This window comes from Pongo pygmaeus, chromosome 3, assembly GCF_028885625.2.
Source record: "Pongo pygmaeus isolate AG05252 chromosome 3, NHGRI_mPonPyg2-v2.0_pri, whole genome shotgun sequence".
Taxonomy (NCBI): Eukaryota; Metazoa; Chordata; class Mammalia; order Primates; family Hominidae; genus Pongo; species Pongo pygmaeus.
Genome location: NC_072376.2, coordinates 101,178,620 through 101,195,075, shown reverse-complemented (window position 1 = coordinate 101,195,075; position 16,456 = coordinate 101,178,620). Strand labels below are relative to the sequence as shown.

Sequence of the window (16,456 nt, the reverse complement as noted above, 5' to 3'; positions counted from 1 at the left end):
AAGAATGATGGCTTCCATTTGTGTCTCTCCTGCCCCCAGACACCATGCTGAAGGCCCTTCATACCTTCTGACAGATCTTCAAAAGAACTTTGCAAAATTGGTATCACTTATGCCATTTTAAATGTTAGGTAATGGAGGCTCTGAGAAGGGAAGCAACTCAGCCAGGGCACCAGGCTAGTAAATGTCAAAGCCACGCTTCAAACCCAGCTCTGCCTGTAAGCAAAACCCTTGTCCTTTCCATGGCATGAGGGCTTAAATGACTTGATGTATGTTCCTCGTGAAGGAAATACCATACTTCAAAAATGAAATCATATTTCTAGTATTTTTTGATGTCTGTAAAGGTAATAAGCATTATAAATCTTTTTGAGAAAATGCTTATTTGCTGTATGCATATTCTTACTCTCTTTTGCTTCCCCCCGCCCACAACCCCTCCCTCGCAACCCAGGCACACTCATGATTGGTAACTGAGTGGCTTTGTAACTTAAAAAGCTGAGAACTAGATTTGGGCATTTAACCCTGGTCCACTCAGGCTTTAGCTTAAGGGAAAAATACTTTTTGTGACATAAATGCCTAATCTGGCTTTTTCCCCAGTAAACAAACTGCATTTTTCAACTATCTTAAATCTCTAGATATACTTGGCATTTCTATAAGACTTTAGTAGCTCATCAGGACCCGATTGATGGTATTTCATTTTATCCCATATGTGAAGAAAATATGTCTCCATGCATCATTTCATGGAAATATAATAGTAAAAAGCCCTGGCTATTCCCTGATGATTTCAAAGTGGGTTGGGTAGCTATTAAAAGTAGCTGCAAGTCTTATGTAGTGCTTTAAGCATAGGAACGTTTCTCATACATTAATGAAATCACTTATGATTTCCAGATGTTTTTAGTTTTTTCATTTAATGGTAGTATCTTCTAGTTACTCCTAAAGAAAATCTTGTATACCCATCTGTGCTACTTAAGGAATATATTTGTGAGCAAACTGTTTCATAAACACTTTTGTTTATAATTGTATGAGACAGGGAAGAGTGACAATGGTTGAATTTACAAATTACCCAGAGAGCAAGGTTTAAAAAAAAATTAATTCCAGTGCAGTTTGTTTAAACATAAAATTATTAATTTGAATATCAGCCTTTTGGGGAGGATTTCTCCATCCCTCAGATGTCCTAGCCTGGTGTGGGTGCCACCAATAAGCAAAACCAAGTGTAGCCAAGTATTTAATATTCAGAGTAGATGAATAGTAGGAAAACAAGTGACAGTTGCATATTTGTAAGACATGAATTATGCATCACTGACTTGCCAGCTCTTGACTTTTTACTTAAAAAAAAAAATTGCTCCCTGTGTAATTTTGGCTCATTTCCAGAGTCCGTATTCTTTACTGCTAGCTGAGATGAGACGCCAATCCCTTGTGCTGTTTGAATTTGCGCAACAATGCTTTAATACCCAGAGCTCCTCCATAAATAGTCTGTTCTCCCAATACTCAGTGAGAAAACAACCACAGGAAATCTGGGAATGTGCAGCTAGCCCCGCTTAATTGATCTAAGCAGCCAGGGCCGGCAGGGGAGCTTTCACGTACACAGCCTCTGTTCTTGGCTTGCAGGACTGTTTACCTAAGGGGCAAAGAAGTCCACCTGCGAAAGACACCATGTTGCTACTACAGCCTTAGCAACAGCAGTAGCCCGGTTTTCGTTGTTGTTGTTGTTTACAGTCAGGAGAGCCATACTCCTTTAAGAAAACACCAAACTCCTTTCCCTCATTCCTGGCCCCAATCAGTAATCACCAAGACTGTCAGCTGCCTGCAGTTATCGGGAAGAGCAGCCTGGGGAAAGTTAAAGGAGCACAGATGGACAGTTGCTTTCTGCATGCAAGTGGCCAGCTAGGATCTGGGGGGCATCAAGCCGTGATTTTTATTTCTGTGCTGGATGCATTAGCAGCTGTGACTTGGAAGGTTTTATCCTGAAGGAGTGGAATTGCTGCAGACGTTTTTGGGTTTTGGTGAGCAGTAGATATTTGGGGACATTGTGCTGTTATTGCAGAGCCCCACAATGAAGATCCAGGAGCATCCCAGCCTATCTGACACCAAACAGCAGAGGAATCAAGATGCCGGTGACCAGGAGGAGAGCTTTGTCTCTGAAGTGCCCCAGTTGGACCTGACTGCATTGTGTGATGAAAAGAACTGGGAAGGTAGGGTTGTCTGATACGTGGATGATTTGCTATCATTAAAGCATATATAAATAAGCACAAATGAGAGGCATGTAACTGTGTGAGAGTGTGGGTGAAAGAGCTATGCATGCAGAAGTAACTGCATTTCCAAATGACCCAAAATCCTCAACCTGTCATAGGAATACCTCAGGGTAAATGTTGCTGAGGGCAGTTGCAATCTAAGAAAGAAAATATGCTTGCCCTTTATCATAGTTTCACCTTGCAGGCCTTTTTTTTTTCTTTGTGACTCACCAGGAGTGCTGATATGTGCATGTCTTTCCCCCTCATAGTACCAAGCAGAGTAATAAGGAACCGGTGTGCTTTTAGGATTTCTACCTTCTGTGGCGCGATCTTCCCACTGCTGCATGCCAGTCGCCTGCCTCTTTCATGAAATCTCCTTCCCGTTTTGGTTTGCTTTGTTTCTATGTTTGTTTTTATGGATAGATTTTTTTTTCAGGTTAGCAAATTTGAGGGATTTGCTTATCAAAAAGAACACTGAATACATGCATCTTACTGAAAGCTTGTAATACAGTGAGTGCTTTAGGTTGGTTTTTTTTCCTAGAGACTTTTGGTGAAAACGTTAGAAATGTACTTGCGAGGAAGAAGAGAGTAGCCTTGTCATAATTGTGTTTCAGGGAGGATATTGCAACAGTTTTATCAAGCTGCTTATTCTTTCATTATCCATGTGTCTGCATCCAAACACATACCAATGTGGATCCAAAATAAATGCCAGTCTACCTCTATACAGTGTGTGCGTGACGGCTGCAAGGAGGGAAAAATCGTGCACCTGATTCCAATACAGCAGGATGACTTAACACCGTGACTTACCAGGGGGTCTTAGCTGTGAAAAATCAATCCCGTTTCAGCACGTGGATCTCCTTGTCTTCTCTCCCTACCCCCTTTCCTCTCTTTCTTAACCAAGAAGTTATGTCAATGACCTCAGATGAAGGATCAAGAGCTGAAAAGACCACCAGGTGAAAAAGAGTAAACCCCATTTCTGGAATCCAGGGCTTTAGTGAAAACAAACTGTTTTTTATTCTAGTTCTGTCCTTGAAATCTAAGAAACCTGTTCTAGTTATTTTTATATAATTAGGCAGTGGATTTCAGATTTTGTCAGATATTTTCAGCTCAAAATGTATTCACTGAGCAGCAAAACGCAGGGTTGTTTAATTTGTAATTTCAGTTGTATATTCCTGAGTACCTTTCTGTTCTTTCATTTTTGAGTACTGTGAAATAATCACGTTAGTTTTTAATTCATACATTAAAAACAACCTGTGTCCCCACCTCCCCCCAAAAAAGTCCCATAGTAGTCACTGTTACCCAAATAAAAGAAAAATACAGTAACCAAAAACTAAATGTTATATTTGCGTCGTAGTGATATGGTCTACCCTAAAGCTCTAGATAAAAACTAGGATTTTTGGTTAGAATTCAAATTAGCCACATTTTTTTCTTTCTCCTGAAATGGACTCAGTTTGTTATTTTTATCTTGGTTAGTCATAAATTTATCGTCTCTCTCAGCCACTTAAATAATGCTGATATAAAGCTGAGAATACTCTTCAGTGACTGAAAGCCAGTTTATAGTTTCCTTAAAACTATTTTATTAACATAAAGAATTTTCCTTCAGATAATAATTGAAGGAACCAACATTTCATTTTAGAAATCTAGATGGATTTTTTTAAAAGTTATTGGAAAAAAATACATTGCATTTCAATAGGCTTGGGAAAGTGGATTGTGTATTCCAAGTAGTTTTTGAAATAACTTTCACTTTTTTTGTTTTTGTTTTGCCAATTACTGTGTTTGTCATTGAACGTACATATCTTTAAAATCTACATGAATTCACATCAAGGCCATTCTGATCATTTGATTACTGCTTTCAGTGACCTTTTTTTTTTTTAAAGCTTATGTACTTATTGTAACTTTCCACGTTACATTATAGCATTAATATAGCTATAAGTATAATGAAAGTAAAGGAATTTTTGCATAAAATGAGAGCAATAAGCCTGATCACTAAAATATCACATTTTTTATAGCTAAAATAAGAAAATTGTGTCTTTCCAGTAAGGAATAAACTTTGCACGAATTTGTGAATGTGAAGCCAGTGCAACAAAATATGTAAACAAAAGTCATAATTACCAAAAACCTCCTGAACCAGTATCCACCTACAAGCCCCCATCAACAGTCTTCAAGCCACCATCCCCTCTTTTTTGGTTTGGTTGCTCCTTCCCATCCCCATACCATAGCTCATACTCTCACATTAATGTGGAATCGCAGAATGTCAGGTGAAGCAATACTTAACTGCAGAGGCGAGCACCAGCAGGCTATTCACTAAGTACTGCCCCTCCACACGAAAATGATGTTCATTGGCTTCTGGGGCTCAGTATCAAGGAAACAAAAAGGGAAATGAAACTAATAAATAGATTCCGTAGGACATGTGGAATGGAACTCTCGCAAAGTGAATGTAGGATCCGAGTCTGGTCATGCTTATTGGCAAATACTAAGCATACTTTATCCTTTTTAAATATACATAGCTGTTTTATTATTTGATTTAGCCACATGACTATTATTACTAGGATTTCCAATCACCGGAGTTAAATGAATATACAGATTTAATGTACTATTCTGTGTTAGTTAAAGCTCTTCAGAGTTGCATAATTAGAATGTTCCCAAGCAGTCAATTATGTTGATTTGAGGATACTCCTTGTGTAAGCACTGGGGTTTAAGCAGTCAGCTACTCTATTCAGTATGTCCTGATGAAATTAAATTTAAAGGGGCATTTTAAGCCAGGCATGGTGGTATGCGCCTGTAGTCCCTACTACTTAAGGGGCTGAAGCAGGAGGATCACTTCAGCCCAGGAGTTCAAAACCAGCCTGGGCAACATAACAATACCCCATTTCAAAAAATGGAGATGGGTGGTATTTTTAAAAGGGCATAAGATACTTCATATATCTAACTCATCACTTACTGCTTGTTGAAAATAACTTTGGAAAGGAAATTCTCTAAAAGTATCATAGAAAAACAAGAGATCTTAAAAGATCTTCCACTTGAACCTTCCTGTTATACAGATGAGAATACTGAGGCCAAAAGAAGCAAAATGATGATTCAAAGTAACAAAGTCTCCTCATTTGCACCTGATGCCTCTTTCTAAACAATGTCAGTTTTATATCCTTGCGGGCAATAGATCAAAGTGGTTACAAGCCAGATTCCCTGGGTTCAAATCCTGGCTCTGCTGCTTATCAGCTTTGCGACAAGTTAGTAAACTTGCTCTGGTTTTCACCTTAATTTTCCCATCTTTAAATAGGATGGTAACAGTAGGTAATAATGAATAGTAGATACAGTAGTATCTACTTAATAAGTTTATTGCAAGGATTAAATGAGCTAAAATATGCTAAGTGCACAGCACAGTATGGGCTCATAGTAGGCACTATGTGAGTGTCAGTTTTATCTTCCATAAATATTTCCAAGTATAGTTTCAGGAAAAATCAGCCTAAGTTTGCCTTCTTTGAAACCAGAGCGCAGTTTACCGAATGGCCATGGATGGCTCTGAACACAAGAGGAATTGGTATTACTAGGTCCTCTACAGATTTATTAAGGATTAACCATGTCACACCAACCTCCTTTCTTTCTTTGATATTATTAATACTAGACTTTAGATTGGGGAAATGGTGCATTTGAAAAGACTTCACCTGGGCCTTTGACCGGGCCTTAATGATAGCCTGACTGTCAGAAAAGTGGGAGAGAAGACAGGTAGGGTAGTGAATTAGTAACTGATTAAGCAGCTGTTCTTAAATGTGTAGATAAATGGATCAAAGTCAACTCAAATGGGGATATTCTCATTAGGTAAAAAGTCCTCAGCCCTATCCTGTTCCACACATTTATTAATGATTTAAATGGAGCTATTAAGGGTTTGCTTATTAACTTTGCAAACGGACAAAGCAGATAAATGTAAGGATTACATTTGTGATTGATAAAACTGACTACTCTGGTTCTTTCTAACTCTGTTGGTTAACAAGACTAATTGAACAATTTCATAGGATGAACATTGTTCTAAAGTTAAATTTTGGAACACTAAAGAAAATTTTATAAAATTCTTCCAGTAAAGAGCCTCCACCATGAGGCTTACATCTTTCTATGTCTGAGATGTCCAAGTACCTCCTAGCTCAGCTGAGCGGAAAAATGGTTACATCTTGCCAAGGAGTAAATGGCTCTAAATAATATAGTTGGAAAGGGAATGTGGAAAACAGCGGCCCCCTTAATTCTGTGCAGATTTCTGAGAAATCAATCATCCCAGTACCCGGTTTTCTTTTGTATAGTAAGTGGATCCAGCCAGCTAAGCAGAGAGTAGCTATGTCCCAGTGACCATGTTAGCATTACTCAGAGATATGTTCCCTCTTTCTACAGAAAATTTCCGTTATATCCATGTGTACTATAGTGTCTGAACTGGAACTCCCCCAGGGCCTAGTCTTTTTTTCATTACTTCAGTAGCAAGCATGCAGCTTTTATCTCTGTTATTTCCGACCTGCTGCGATGTCAACTGACCTGGGTGGATTAATTTTTAATAGAGAGGCATGTCATACTTATGTCCAGAGTTCACTGTGACAAGACACATGACTAAAAGCAAAACTAACTGTACACAAGGAACTTTGGTCTAGATATGAAAATGCATTTATTTTATGTGGTGGTTTAGCAAGACAGTCCAGTGTGAAGCCTCACATCCCTCCTGTTTTTCCCTTTAAATAATTTTCTTGCAACATCCCTATCTCTTTCCTTGCTCTAGAATTGCTAGTTAAAATATAAAATATTTCCCAAAGTAGCAATTGGGAATGGTCAGGGAATGGTCAGTGAATACATCCTCAAAACCGGCTCTCTAGGCAGGCAGTGAAATTGGACCTGTTTTCTACCACACTACCTTATTTAGTTATTTGTTATTGTTCTAGTTGAGTGCCAACTATCAAAACGTGAGCCTTGTGCTTTTAGATCATTTCAAACTAAAATGGGGAACAGTTTTATTGATCCCTTAGTTATACTGAACTGTGTATTACATGTCATTTTATAACTCTTTTGAATAGAAGCCTTAAATTATAAGACTATCGAATAACAGAAAAGAGAGAAAAAGGAGAGAATCAGGTAAGCATTTTGTGTTACATAGATGAGAAACCTTTCACTTCTGTTCTACATGCATACCTTTTTATTAGAGTTGAAACTCATATAGTTTTACATTTCTCATTTTAAAATAAGTGAATTCATTCACCCTAACTATATGCTTTAGGAGAAAATGTCACTGATAAGCTAGAATTACTGCAGCTGTGTATTTCCTGTATACCACGGGAGACGCTAGGAAAAGGACAGACACATTTGATCTCCTTGTCAGTAAAGCAACTGATCAAGAATAAAGCCACAAAATAAAGCTGTGTTAACAAACAAGAAAACTGATGGATGGCCCTGCCATTAGCCACAAAGCATCAAATAATGATTATTCAGTTCCATGATTAACATTTTATAGTGAATTCAAGATCAGTTTATCTTATAACACACTCTTATAAGTAAAAATTTGTATACACAGAGACCACCTAGTTGAAAACTTAAAGATGAGTTATAACATTTTTAAGGAGATATTCTGCTAGATTCTAACACATTAAAGGGCTTCAGGATGTAAGGTAACACCTTTTAAACTAAGATTTTATGAATAGAAATGTCAAACTAACCAGCACACTCATATGCCAATATCAACATCAGACTTTGCTTTGCCAAAGCCCTCTGTCCCCAGGAAAGCTTCGTGCCCTGCCCGCAGTTGCTTTGCTGCTTTGCCACTTGGCGGTGAGCTTATTGCCTGCTGCATTACTGTTCAAGCCATCTTAACCCTTTCCCTCTCATGGGGAAAGTCCTTGCAGAAAATTACTGGTGTCTTATGAAATATCATGACAGAGAAGATGCAAGCTGGTCAGTTTAATAGTTCCATTTTCTGCAGCTGACATGTTTTATTTTTTCTAGTGGTTGCTTTCCAGTCCCCCCTCCTTACTTCGCCTCTCAGTCCATTTTTTATTCTTTTATGTTGGCGGTTTGAGCTGCTTGTGCCCAAGTCCTACCACTTAGGAGGAGCAGACTGATAGTGTTAGTACAAATGATGAAACACCTCCTGTTCGTGTCCAGCTTTAGCCAGGCACATCTACCAGCATGTCCTCTGCCACTTTTTGAGCCTCAATAGATACGAATCTGTCTTTAACACTGCTTTCATTTCTTAAAATATTTGTATTTTTATCTGCGTTTCCAGATAACCTAGTTCTCTTTAAATTTCGAGAACCTGTGGACTTCATTCCATATAAAGTTAATTTTTTTAATTAATGTGCTTATCCTCCCTATTATATGGGGTCTACTAAAATCTCAGAAAGTTGCCACTCTTATGGAAGCACTTGGCACATTCTAAGTTGAAGCACTGATCTGGAAGTCAGGAGACTTAGCTTCTAGACCCACCTCTTGGGGTTTCAGTTTCCTTATCTGTCACCTGCTGGGTTGGATCAATCGTTCTCAAACCTGGCTGCACATGAGCATCACCTGGACAGCTTTTAAACTTGTGTGTGTGAGGGGTACATATATGGACCCTCACCTAAATATTGTTGACTTGGATAGTATGAGGAGCCTGCATGCTGGTAGCCATTTATATTTCCCTGTGTGACTTTAATGTGCGGCCAGGATTGAGAAATCACAAAATTAGTTGAGGTATGAAGTCACACCCAGCTGTAACATTCTAGGATTATATATTTTTAAATAGAAGCCTGAATAAGCACTTATTGAAGATCGTTTTGCACATTTTATAGTATGATAGGTAGAGGAGCAACTGTTCCATGATTCAAAGTCTAGGAATCCCAGAGTTTAAGATCATAGCCAAATTGTACCCTTGTGTAAATCACAGTAATCCACAAGTAAATTTCAAGCTTAACTCATTCTATAATGCAGACATTACAAATGAAATACCTTATATCATCGACATCTGTTTTTTAACTCTTTTAGATAGGATTTTGTTTAATGAGGAAAGGAGTCTACTGAGGTAAGTCTTGCAGTAAATAGAAGTAGACAGTTGCCCTCTTCCCTCCCTAAATGACAGATCAAGATTTTGTGCTGAGCGTGTTTTTTTGTTGTTGTTTTTTTTTTTTTTTTTTTTACAGATTATCTAAACTGATTTGTACAGATTTGTCCTTTGTAAGGTGTTCGTTTTTCTTCTGTTGGCTAATTTATGTATGCATCTCACTCTAACTGGAGTCTTGAGCACCTTCTGAAGTTTCAAGCGCAAAGCATGCATCTTAAATGTGCTAATCCCAACACACTTAAGCAGAAGCACACAAAACAGCTTAATGGATGACCTCAAGGGAAGTTATAAACTCCTAAATACATAGGCTCTCTCAAGATTGATGTGGTTCCTTAGCTTGACTCCTCGGTTGTTTAGTGAGGGATGTACAGCCGTGATACCAAATATCTCCCCCATCAACACATTTTCTTTTCTTTGTTTTTGTTTGTTTGTTTGTTTGTTGAGACAAAGTCTCACTCTGTCACCCAGGCTGGAGTGCAGTGGCGCAATCTCTGCTCACTGCAAACTCCACCTCCTGGGATCAAGCGATTCTCATGCCTCAGCGTCCCCACTAGCTGGGATTACAGGCATCCGCCACCACGCCCAGCTAAATTTTATATTTTTAGTAGAGATGGGGTTTCACCATGTTGGCCAGGCTGGTCTCAAACTCCTGACCTCAGGTGATCCGCCCGCCTTGGCCTCCCAAAGTGCTGGGATTACAGGCATGCACATTTTCTTTTCATTGATGCCATCACGTGGAAGAGTTTTTATCACTAATTAACTGGGCTTCCCCCCTTCAAGGCTGCTCCTTAGGGTAGCCTAGCAAATTCTCTTTGGAAAGCCAGTGAGAATGGAAACGAGAGGTAGACAGATGATGGCTGTCAGACATATTGGTGATTTCAGTTGGGGCGCGGTGTCCTTAGTCTGGAACTTAGCTGTAAAATGAGAAACGATTCAATGGGCAGCTTCCTAAAGCATCTGGGAAGCCTGGGAAACACTTGTGTTTTAAAGAACAACCCTGACCTCTTTCAGGAACAGTCCTGACCTCTTACTACCCTTATTTTCCAGAGCCTATCCCTGCTTTCTCCTCCTGGCAGCGGGAGAACAGTGACTCTGATGAAGCCCACCTCTCGCCGCAGGCTGGGCGTCTGATCCGTCAGCTGCTGGACGAAGACAGTGACCCCATGCTCTCTCCTCGGTTCTACGCTTACGGGCAGAGCAGACAATACCTGGATGACACAGAAGTGCCTCCTTCCCCACCAAACTCTCATTCTTTCATGAGGTATGTTTCTCTGTGTTGCTGATAGGCAAATGCATCATCCCCACAACATCAGAAAAGACAGGAATGGCACTGATAGTGAATAATTTTTTTTAATTAAGTCGTGAGCCTGTGGAGCAACATATTTGAAATTCTCCATCCTAGGACACAGGCCATGTTGTAGTTTCCCATTTGAACTGTGGCCCAACTGCAACATCACATATTGAATTTTCTTAGCATCTCCTTTCCAAAGCTCTCTCCAGTTCAGCTCTTTTGGGCCCACAGGAAAGGTTGATGTTCAGTCCTACTTTGCTAATTATAAATGTGAGCTAGAAAGCCTAGATGTACTTAATAGGTGGGACATACCGAGCTCCAATGGATCACTCAAGTGTCTTTTATTCAAGAGGAGAGAGGCTGTTTTGTCTCCGTGCTGCCTCCCACCCCACCACCACATGCCACATGGTGTCCCACTTCCCCAGGGCCTCTCTAGGCAAGCAGTGACTGCTCCTGGGGAAACTGACCCAAGTTGTACTCTTCACAGGCGGCGAAGCTCCTCTCTGGGGTCCTATGATGATGAGCAAGAGGACCTGACACCTGCCCAGCTCACACGAAGGATTCAGAGCCTTAAAAAGAAGATCCGGAAGTTTGAAGATAGATTCGAAGAAGAGAAGAAGTACAGAGTAAGTGTCCCCTCACACTGTTCTTTTCACCTCATCCTCTCCCTGGACATGGCAGCGTTTCAACAACTCAAAGAAACGATGAAAGGTTAAGGGAGACTTCTAGGGAATCTTACAACAAAAAGGCAGTAAACCCTGGATAGTACACCCTGATAAACCCCAGTCATGTATCAGCATTTTCCTTGCACAAGTGTATTCTTACAAAAAAAAAAAAAAAATGAAAGCTTAAGTCTACATTTTATAAATTAATCAGTAAGCAGGAACTGGAGAAATTGTTGAATGAAATCCTTTGTTTGACTAAAATTTAATTCAATATTATCTTCTGAAATCTCATTAGCACTGAGCTCGTTCTGCTCTCAGCTCTGTACCACAAGAGTGGCAAAAAGGCATTTTTGTGATGGTTGCTGAGCAAAACATCATATACCCCTCTGTTTTCTACACTGTTCGTCTTACAGGTTGAACCCTACAAATAATGGCAAGGGGATCATGGACCTCAGAGAAGTCACTGATCATAAAGATGCATTTTGCCCCTGAGGAATTTTTTGAAAGCATCACAATAACCAAATATAAAGAAGGATAATGGAATTACATTTGTGACATTTGCTCTGATTGGTCGTGTTTAATTTCTTATTCTGATGGGGCTCAACTTTTCCTTCCTATTTAAAACAAAAATGATCATCAAACACTTCTTCCTTTCCCTGCTCCAGTTCCAAAGCATTTACTCTAGACTTCCTTTTCTCAGCCTTCCCACAGTGACAAAGCAGCCAATCCAGAGGTTCTGAAATGGACAAATGACCTTGCCAAATTCCGGAGACAACTTAAAGGTGGGTAAAATTCTGGAACTGTGGCTTCTGTATAACAAGCCAGGTGTTCCCCGGTCCTTAAAGATGCTTCCCAGCACTCTCAGCTATTCAGAGTGACCACTTCCCCAGGTCTTCACGTGGTCTCAGTCATAGGGCAACCAGATCAGCTAAGAGGTGAATTCTGCAACATTTCTTCATTTCCCTGGATCACTAATAGAAGGATGATGGTTTCAAGTCAGCATCTCTCAAACACCTGTTTAATCCAAGTCTCCATTTGCTGTGGTGGTAGAAGCAAACAAGTAGACACGGAGATGAATCTGCAAAGGGTATGGCCTCCATCCCTCAAAGAGATTCCTATCTTTTCAGAGACACAGTCATGTAAACAACTAAATAGAATACAAAGTGAACCTGATTTCAGAATAAGGTATGTAAGTCATACAGAAAAGGTTGGCCAGTGGTTGGGCATTAGATCACTAAATACCTTTAACCACTGAAGGAGCAAGGATGCCACATTCTGAGAGCATCATACAGGCTGATGCGGCTAAAGCTTTCTCAGCAATTAGTGTTAGGGAAACATTCCATGTAATCAAAGAAGATGTTACCATTCTCTCAGGTTTTACATAATAATTCAGGGATTTCTACTGATACTGTAACTAGATACTCTCTGAAAAAAGAGTAAGTTATTGATACTACAGAAAAACAATTTGTGTTGGGCAGACATCAAATCTCATGTATCAGGCCGGGCGCAGTGGCTCACGCCTGTAATCCCAGCACTTTGGGAGACCGAGGCAGGCGGATCACGAGGTCAGGAGATCGAGACCATCCTGGCTAACATGGTGAAACCCCGTCTCTACTAAAAATACAAAAAAAAATTAGCCGGGCGTGGTGGTGGGCGCCTGTAGTCCCAGCTGCTCGGGAGACTGAGGCAGGAGAATGGCGGGAACCCGGGAGGCGGAGCTTGCAGTGAGCCGAGATCGTGCCACCGCACTCCAACCTGGGTGACAGAGCGAGACTCTGTCTCAAATAAATAAATAAATACGTAAATAAATAATCTCATATATCTCTACCCCCAAATCTTCTCAACTAGAATCAAAACTAAAGATATCTGAAGAGGACCTAACTCCCAGGATGCGGCAGCGAAGCAACACACTCCCCAAGAGTTTTGGTTCCCAACTTGAGAAAGAAGATGAGAAGAAGCAAGAGCTGGTGGATAAAGCAATAAAGCCCAGTGTTGAAGCCACATTGGAATCTATTCAGAGGAAGCTCCAGGAGAAGCGAGCGGAAGGCAGCCGCCCTGAGGACATTAAGGTGCGATGATTCTGTGAAGTGCTAAGCCCTAAGCCATTGCAGTCAATGTGGTAGAGACACAGGGCATGCCACGTGAATTCCAGTGGGAAGATGATGCCTTGTTAAGCCTTCCAGGCTGTTACGTGTCTAGAGAAGCTGATGAAACAACTGCAGAGTGCGTTAACTGTGGGTGCTTTGGTTTTTGACTACAGATTGAAAACAAAACTCTATTGTATAGATTACAGAATGAACTTGTTTAGGTTAATAGCTGGTTTTGTGACTCTGAGGTAGAAGGATTAGAGACAAACCTTTGGGACCATGTAACGTATAACCGTCGTCATTGCTTGGGCCATTAAGCTAAGCCCCATGTGCCTCACAGCCCTGCTTACCTCAGTGTTCACCGTACCTTTGCTGCCATGAGGGACATCCAAGTGGCTGATGATGATTCTGCTGTGCTGGCCACGTTTCTCCCAAGAGCTCAGGAGTAGCCCATTTCTAAATGAACTTTGGATAGAGCTAGGGAGAGCTGTTATATGAGGGTTCTTTTTAGCCTTGCTTTAGTAATTTAAGTAAAGAAGTTGGAATGTTCACAAACATTTTCCTCTCTTTCAATTCTCTATCCCTGTGTTTATACAGGATATGACCAAAGACCAGATTGCTAATGAGAAAGTGGCTCTGCAGAAGGCTCTGTTATATTATGAAAGCATTCATGGACGGCCGGTATGTGATATAGTAAATTTTCTGATTGGGGTCAATTATCTGGCTTTAGAAATGGATTTTCTATGTTCAGTATTTTACAAATGGGGTTCCGTAATGTTTGCTTTCTTTAGTTTTAGGATAAAGGAGGTTACTATATATTTACACCATAACTAAGCTTTCTGAAGCCTTAACCAATAAGAAAGTTCTATCTAGTAGATGTTGAACTTACTTGGATTCCAGTGAAAAATTTGTTTGCAACTAAAATTTAGTCATTAATGTACCACTTTAAAGGAAGGAATGGTGGAGGGGCCAGGGGTTGGAGGGGCAGAGTGTAGGGCATAAAGACCCCTGCAGTTTGAAGACTTCCCTGTCCCTAGGTCTCCCCCAATAAGCTGTCACTGTAGGCTTCCTCATCCATAAAATGAAAGGTGTTAAACTAGAATGATCTGCCTTAAAATTCAATCTCTCTGCAATGCAATGCAACTAGTGTTTGTTTATAAAGAAGTTCCAGCTGCCATTCAGAACCAGAAGTGTGAGGAATCCAAAATATGGCTTTGCCTTTTCATAACAACGGGAAGCATTTGAGGTGGCTTGCTGTTCAGCAAGCATTGCTTGAATGTTTGTTGTTAGCTGTGGGGGAAACGGTAGCATGATAGGCTTCTGATCTCTTCCTTGAAGAACTTTTCATCAGACACCCTTCTTGTCAGTCACTGTTAATAACCTTTCGTTCATAATGTTGTCAGAGACCTAACAAAACAAATTTTTAAAAGCAGGTATAAGGAAGCATGAAGTTTAGGTTCACTGATTATTTTTATATAGCCAAAAAGTATAGATCTCTTTTTCAGTCTTGGCCATGACTATATGATAGTCTTTTCATCTAAAATATGCTCTTTTAAATAAAGAAGGTTCCAGAATAATTCACTAGACTCTAAGGTGTAGGAGGTCTGGGATTCTGGGCTTTGTTCACCTAGTGGTGACCCCAGTCCTCAGTGTCTAGCACAAGACCTGACATATGACACAGGCCCAATAACTGTAGAATGTCTCCTTGGTGGCATTTTAATTCTGAATTTATCAGGTTTAAATGTAAAAAAAAAAAAAAAAAAAAAAAATGCTGGCACTGATGATGATTTCTTCTGCTGGCCTGTCCCTGCAGTGGAAAAATACTGACACTCTGGGATAATGTTCATGTTTCAGCCAAGCTTTGTTTGGGATTTTTTTTTTAAAGGCATTGAACCAAATAGTAAATGCTCTAGAGCTCAAATACATTATGAAACTTTCTCCTTCTCCACTGGAATATTCAAAATGTGTAGAGGCAGAAGTGAACTTTTATCAGAGAGACACTCCTTCTCCACAATAGGCTCAGAACCCTGAAGTATAGATCTCTTTGTAGCCGTCTGGTAGGCCTCATGGAGTAGGTGTGCTTTCCTTCTTGAACATTTCCTCTTTTACTTCTGTGGATTTGGGTTATGACATTGATAGACACCTTTAAGGACTTCCATGCCCAAGGTCCTTAAGAGCTCACAGCTGTGTTCTAGATAGACTTAACCTTGCTGCCAATTGAGTATTTTGTGTGTTGTAGTATTTGTTGCTCTGAGTTGGGAACAGATTCCCTCATTCAGCCTGGACTGGGTCAGACACGTAGAATTGGCAGACCCAGATTCAAAACTCAGCACCATGGAGATTAGCTCTATGACTTTGGGCTGCTTAGGTAACCTCTCAGAGCCTTGGTGCTTTGTCTATATAATAGGTATCTGTTATAGATTGCCAAGGAGATTAAATGATGTTACAGACACACACACACAGACGTTTATCTGTATATACTTACCTGCAGGATGTCTGTCACTGAGGAAGTGGGGTGGGGTGGCTTTTACTGGGTTTGCACAGTAAATGATAGTTTTCACTTCTGTTACAATTACATGTTCTACTCTCTGTGGCCTCCTTCTGATTAAATGATTAAATCAGGTGAAAGAATGTGCATTTCATAGCCCTCTTATCATTAAGAATATGAACTATTATTCTTGGCCCTGCCTTATTATTCCCTTTCATCACTCTTTCAGGTGGGTCCGGATTCTAGCATCTCATAGGGCAGGGAACAGATGCTCTAGGAAATTTGAGTGTCATTCATTTCTGGTCCAGGGCCAAACTCTCTGCCTCACTCTGTTTGGAACATGATGCTCCAACCTCCTCAGGAAAAGCAGAGTTCATTTGATATCTGGCCAGTCTGAAAAAAAATCAAAGAGTAAACTTTTAATTCTTAGATTTGTGGTGTTACCATGGACCCTGGACTGTAAATACCATGTGGACAACACTCTTCTTAGAAGAAAAATACATGTACTTCCAGAGTTAAACTGTTGTTCCAAACCCCAATTTTTTAGAAAAGCAGGTGCTCAAAACTCAATGGATTTTTTTCTGAGTCTACAGATACTGATTTAAAAGGGCACTAACTACTAAAGTCTTAGGCCAAAACT

At 40.1% G+C, this 16,456-nt stretch overlaps 1 protein-coding gene across 26 annotated transcripts in view; it reads left to right on the top strand.

The window, feature by feature from the left end:
- The window catches only part of FAM13A (family with sequence similarity 13 member A), a 389,756-nt gene that overhangs the window by 355,223 nt on the left and 18,077 nt on the right, over positions 1–16,456 (top strand). For all 26 annotated transcript variants that reach the window (XM_063663893.1, XM_063663888.1, XM_054485353.2 and 23 more), the window contains 6 exons: positions 2,039–2,186; positions 10,333–10,546; positions 11,064–11,202; positions 11,942–12,023; positions 13,090–13,310; positions 13,926–14,009. In XM_063663893.1, the coding sequence (XP_063519963.1) occupies positions 2,039–2,186; positions 10,333–10,546; positions 11,064–11,202; positions 11,942–12,023; positions 13,090–13,310; positions 13,926–14,009 (888 nt within the window). The remainder of the gene's footprint in view (positions 1–2,038; positions 2,187–10,332; positions 10,547–11,063; positions 11,203–11,941; positions 12,024–13,089; positions 13,311–13,925; positions 14,010–16,456) is intronic.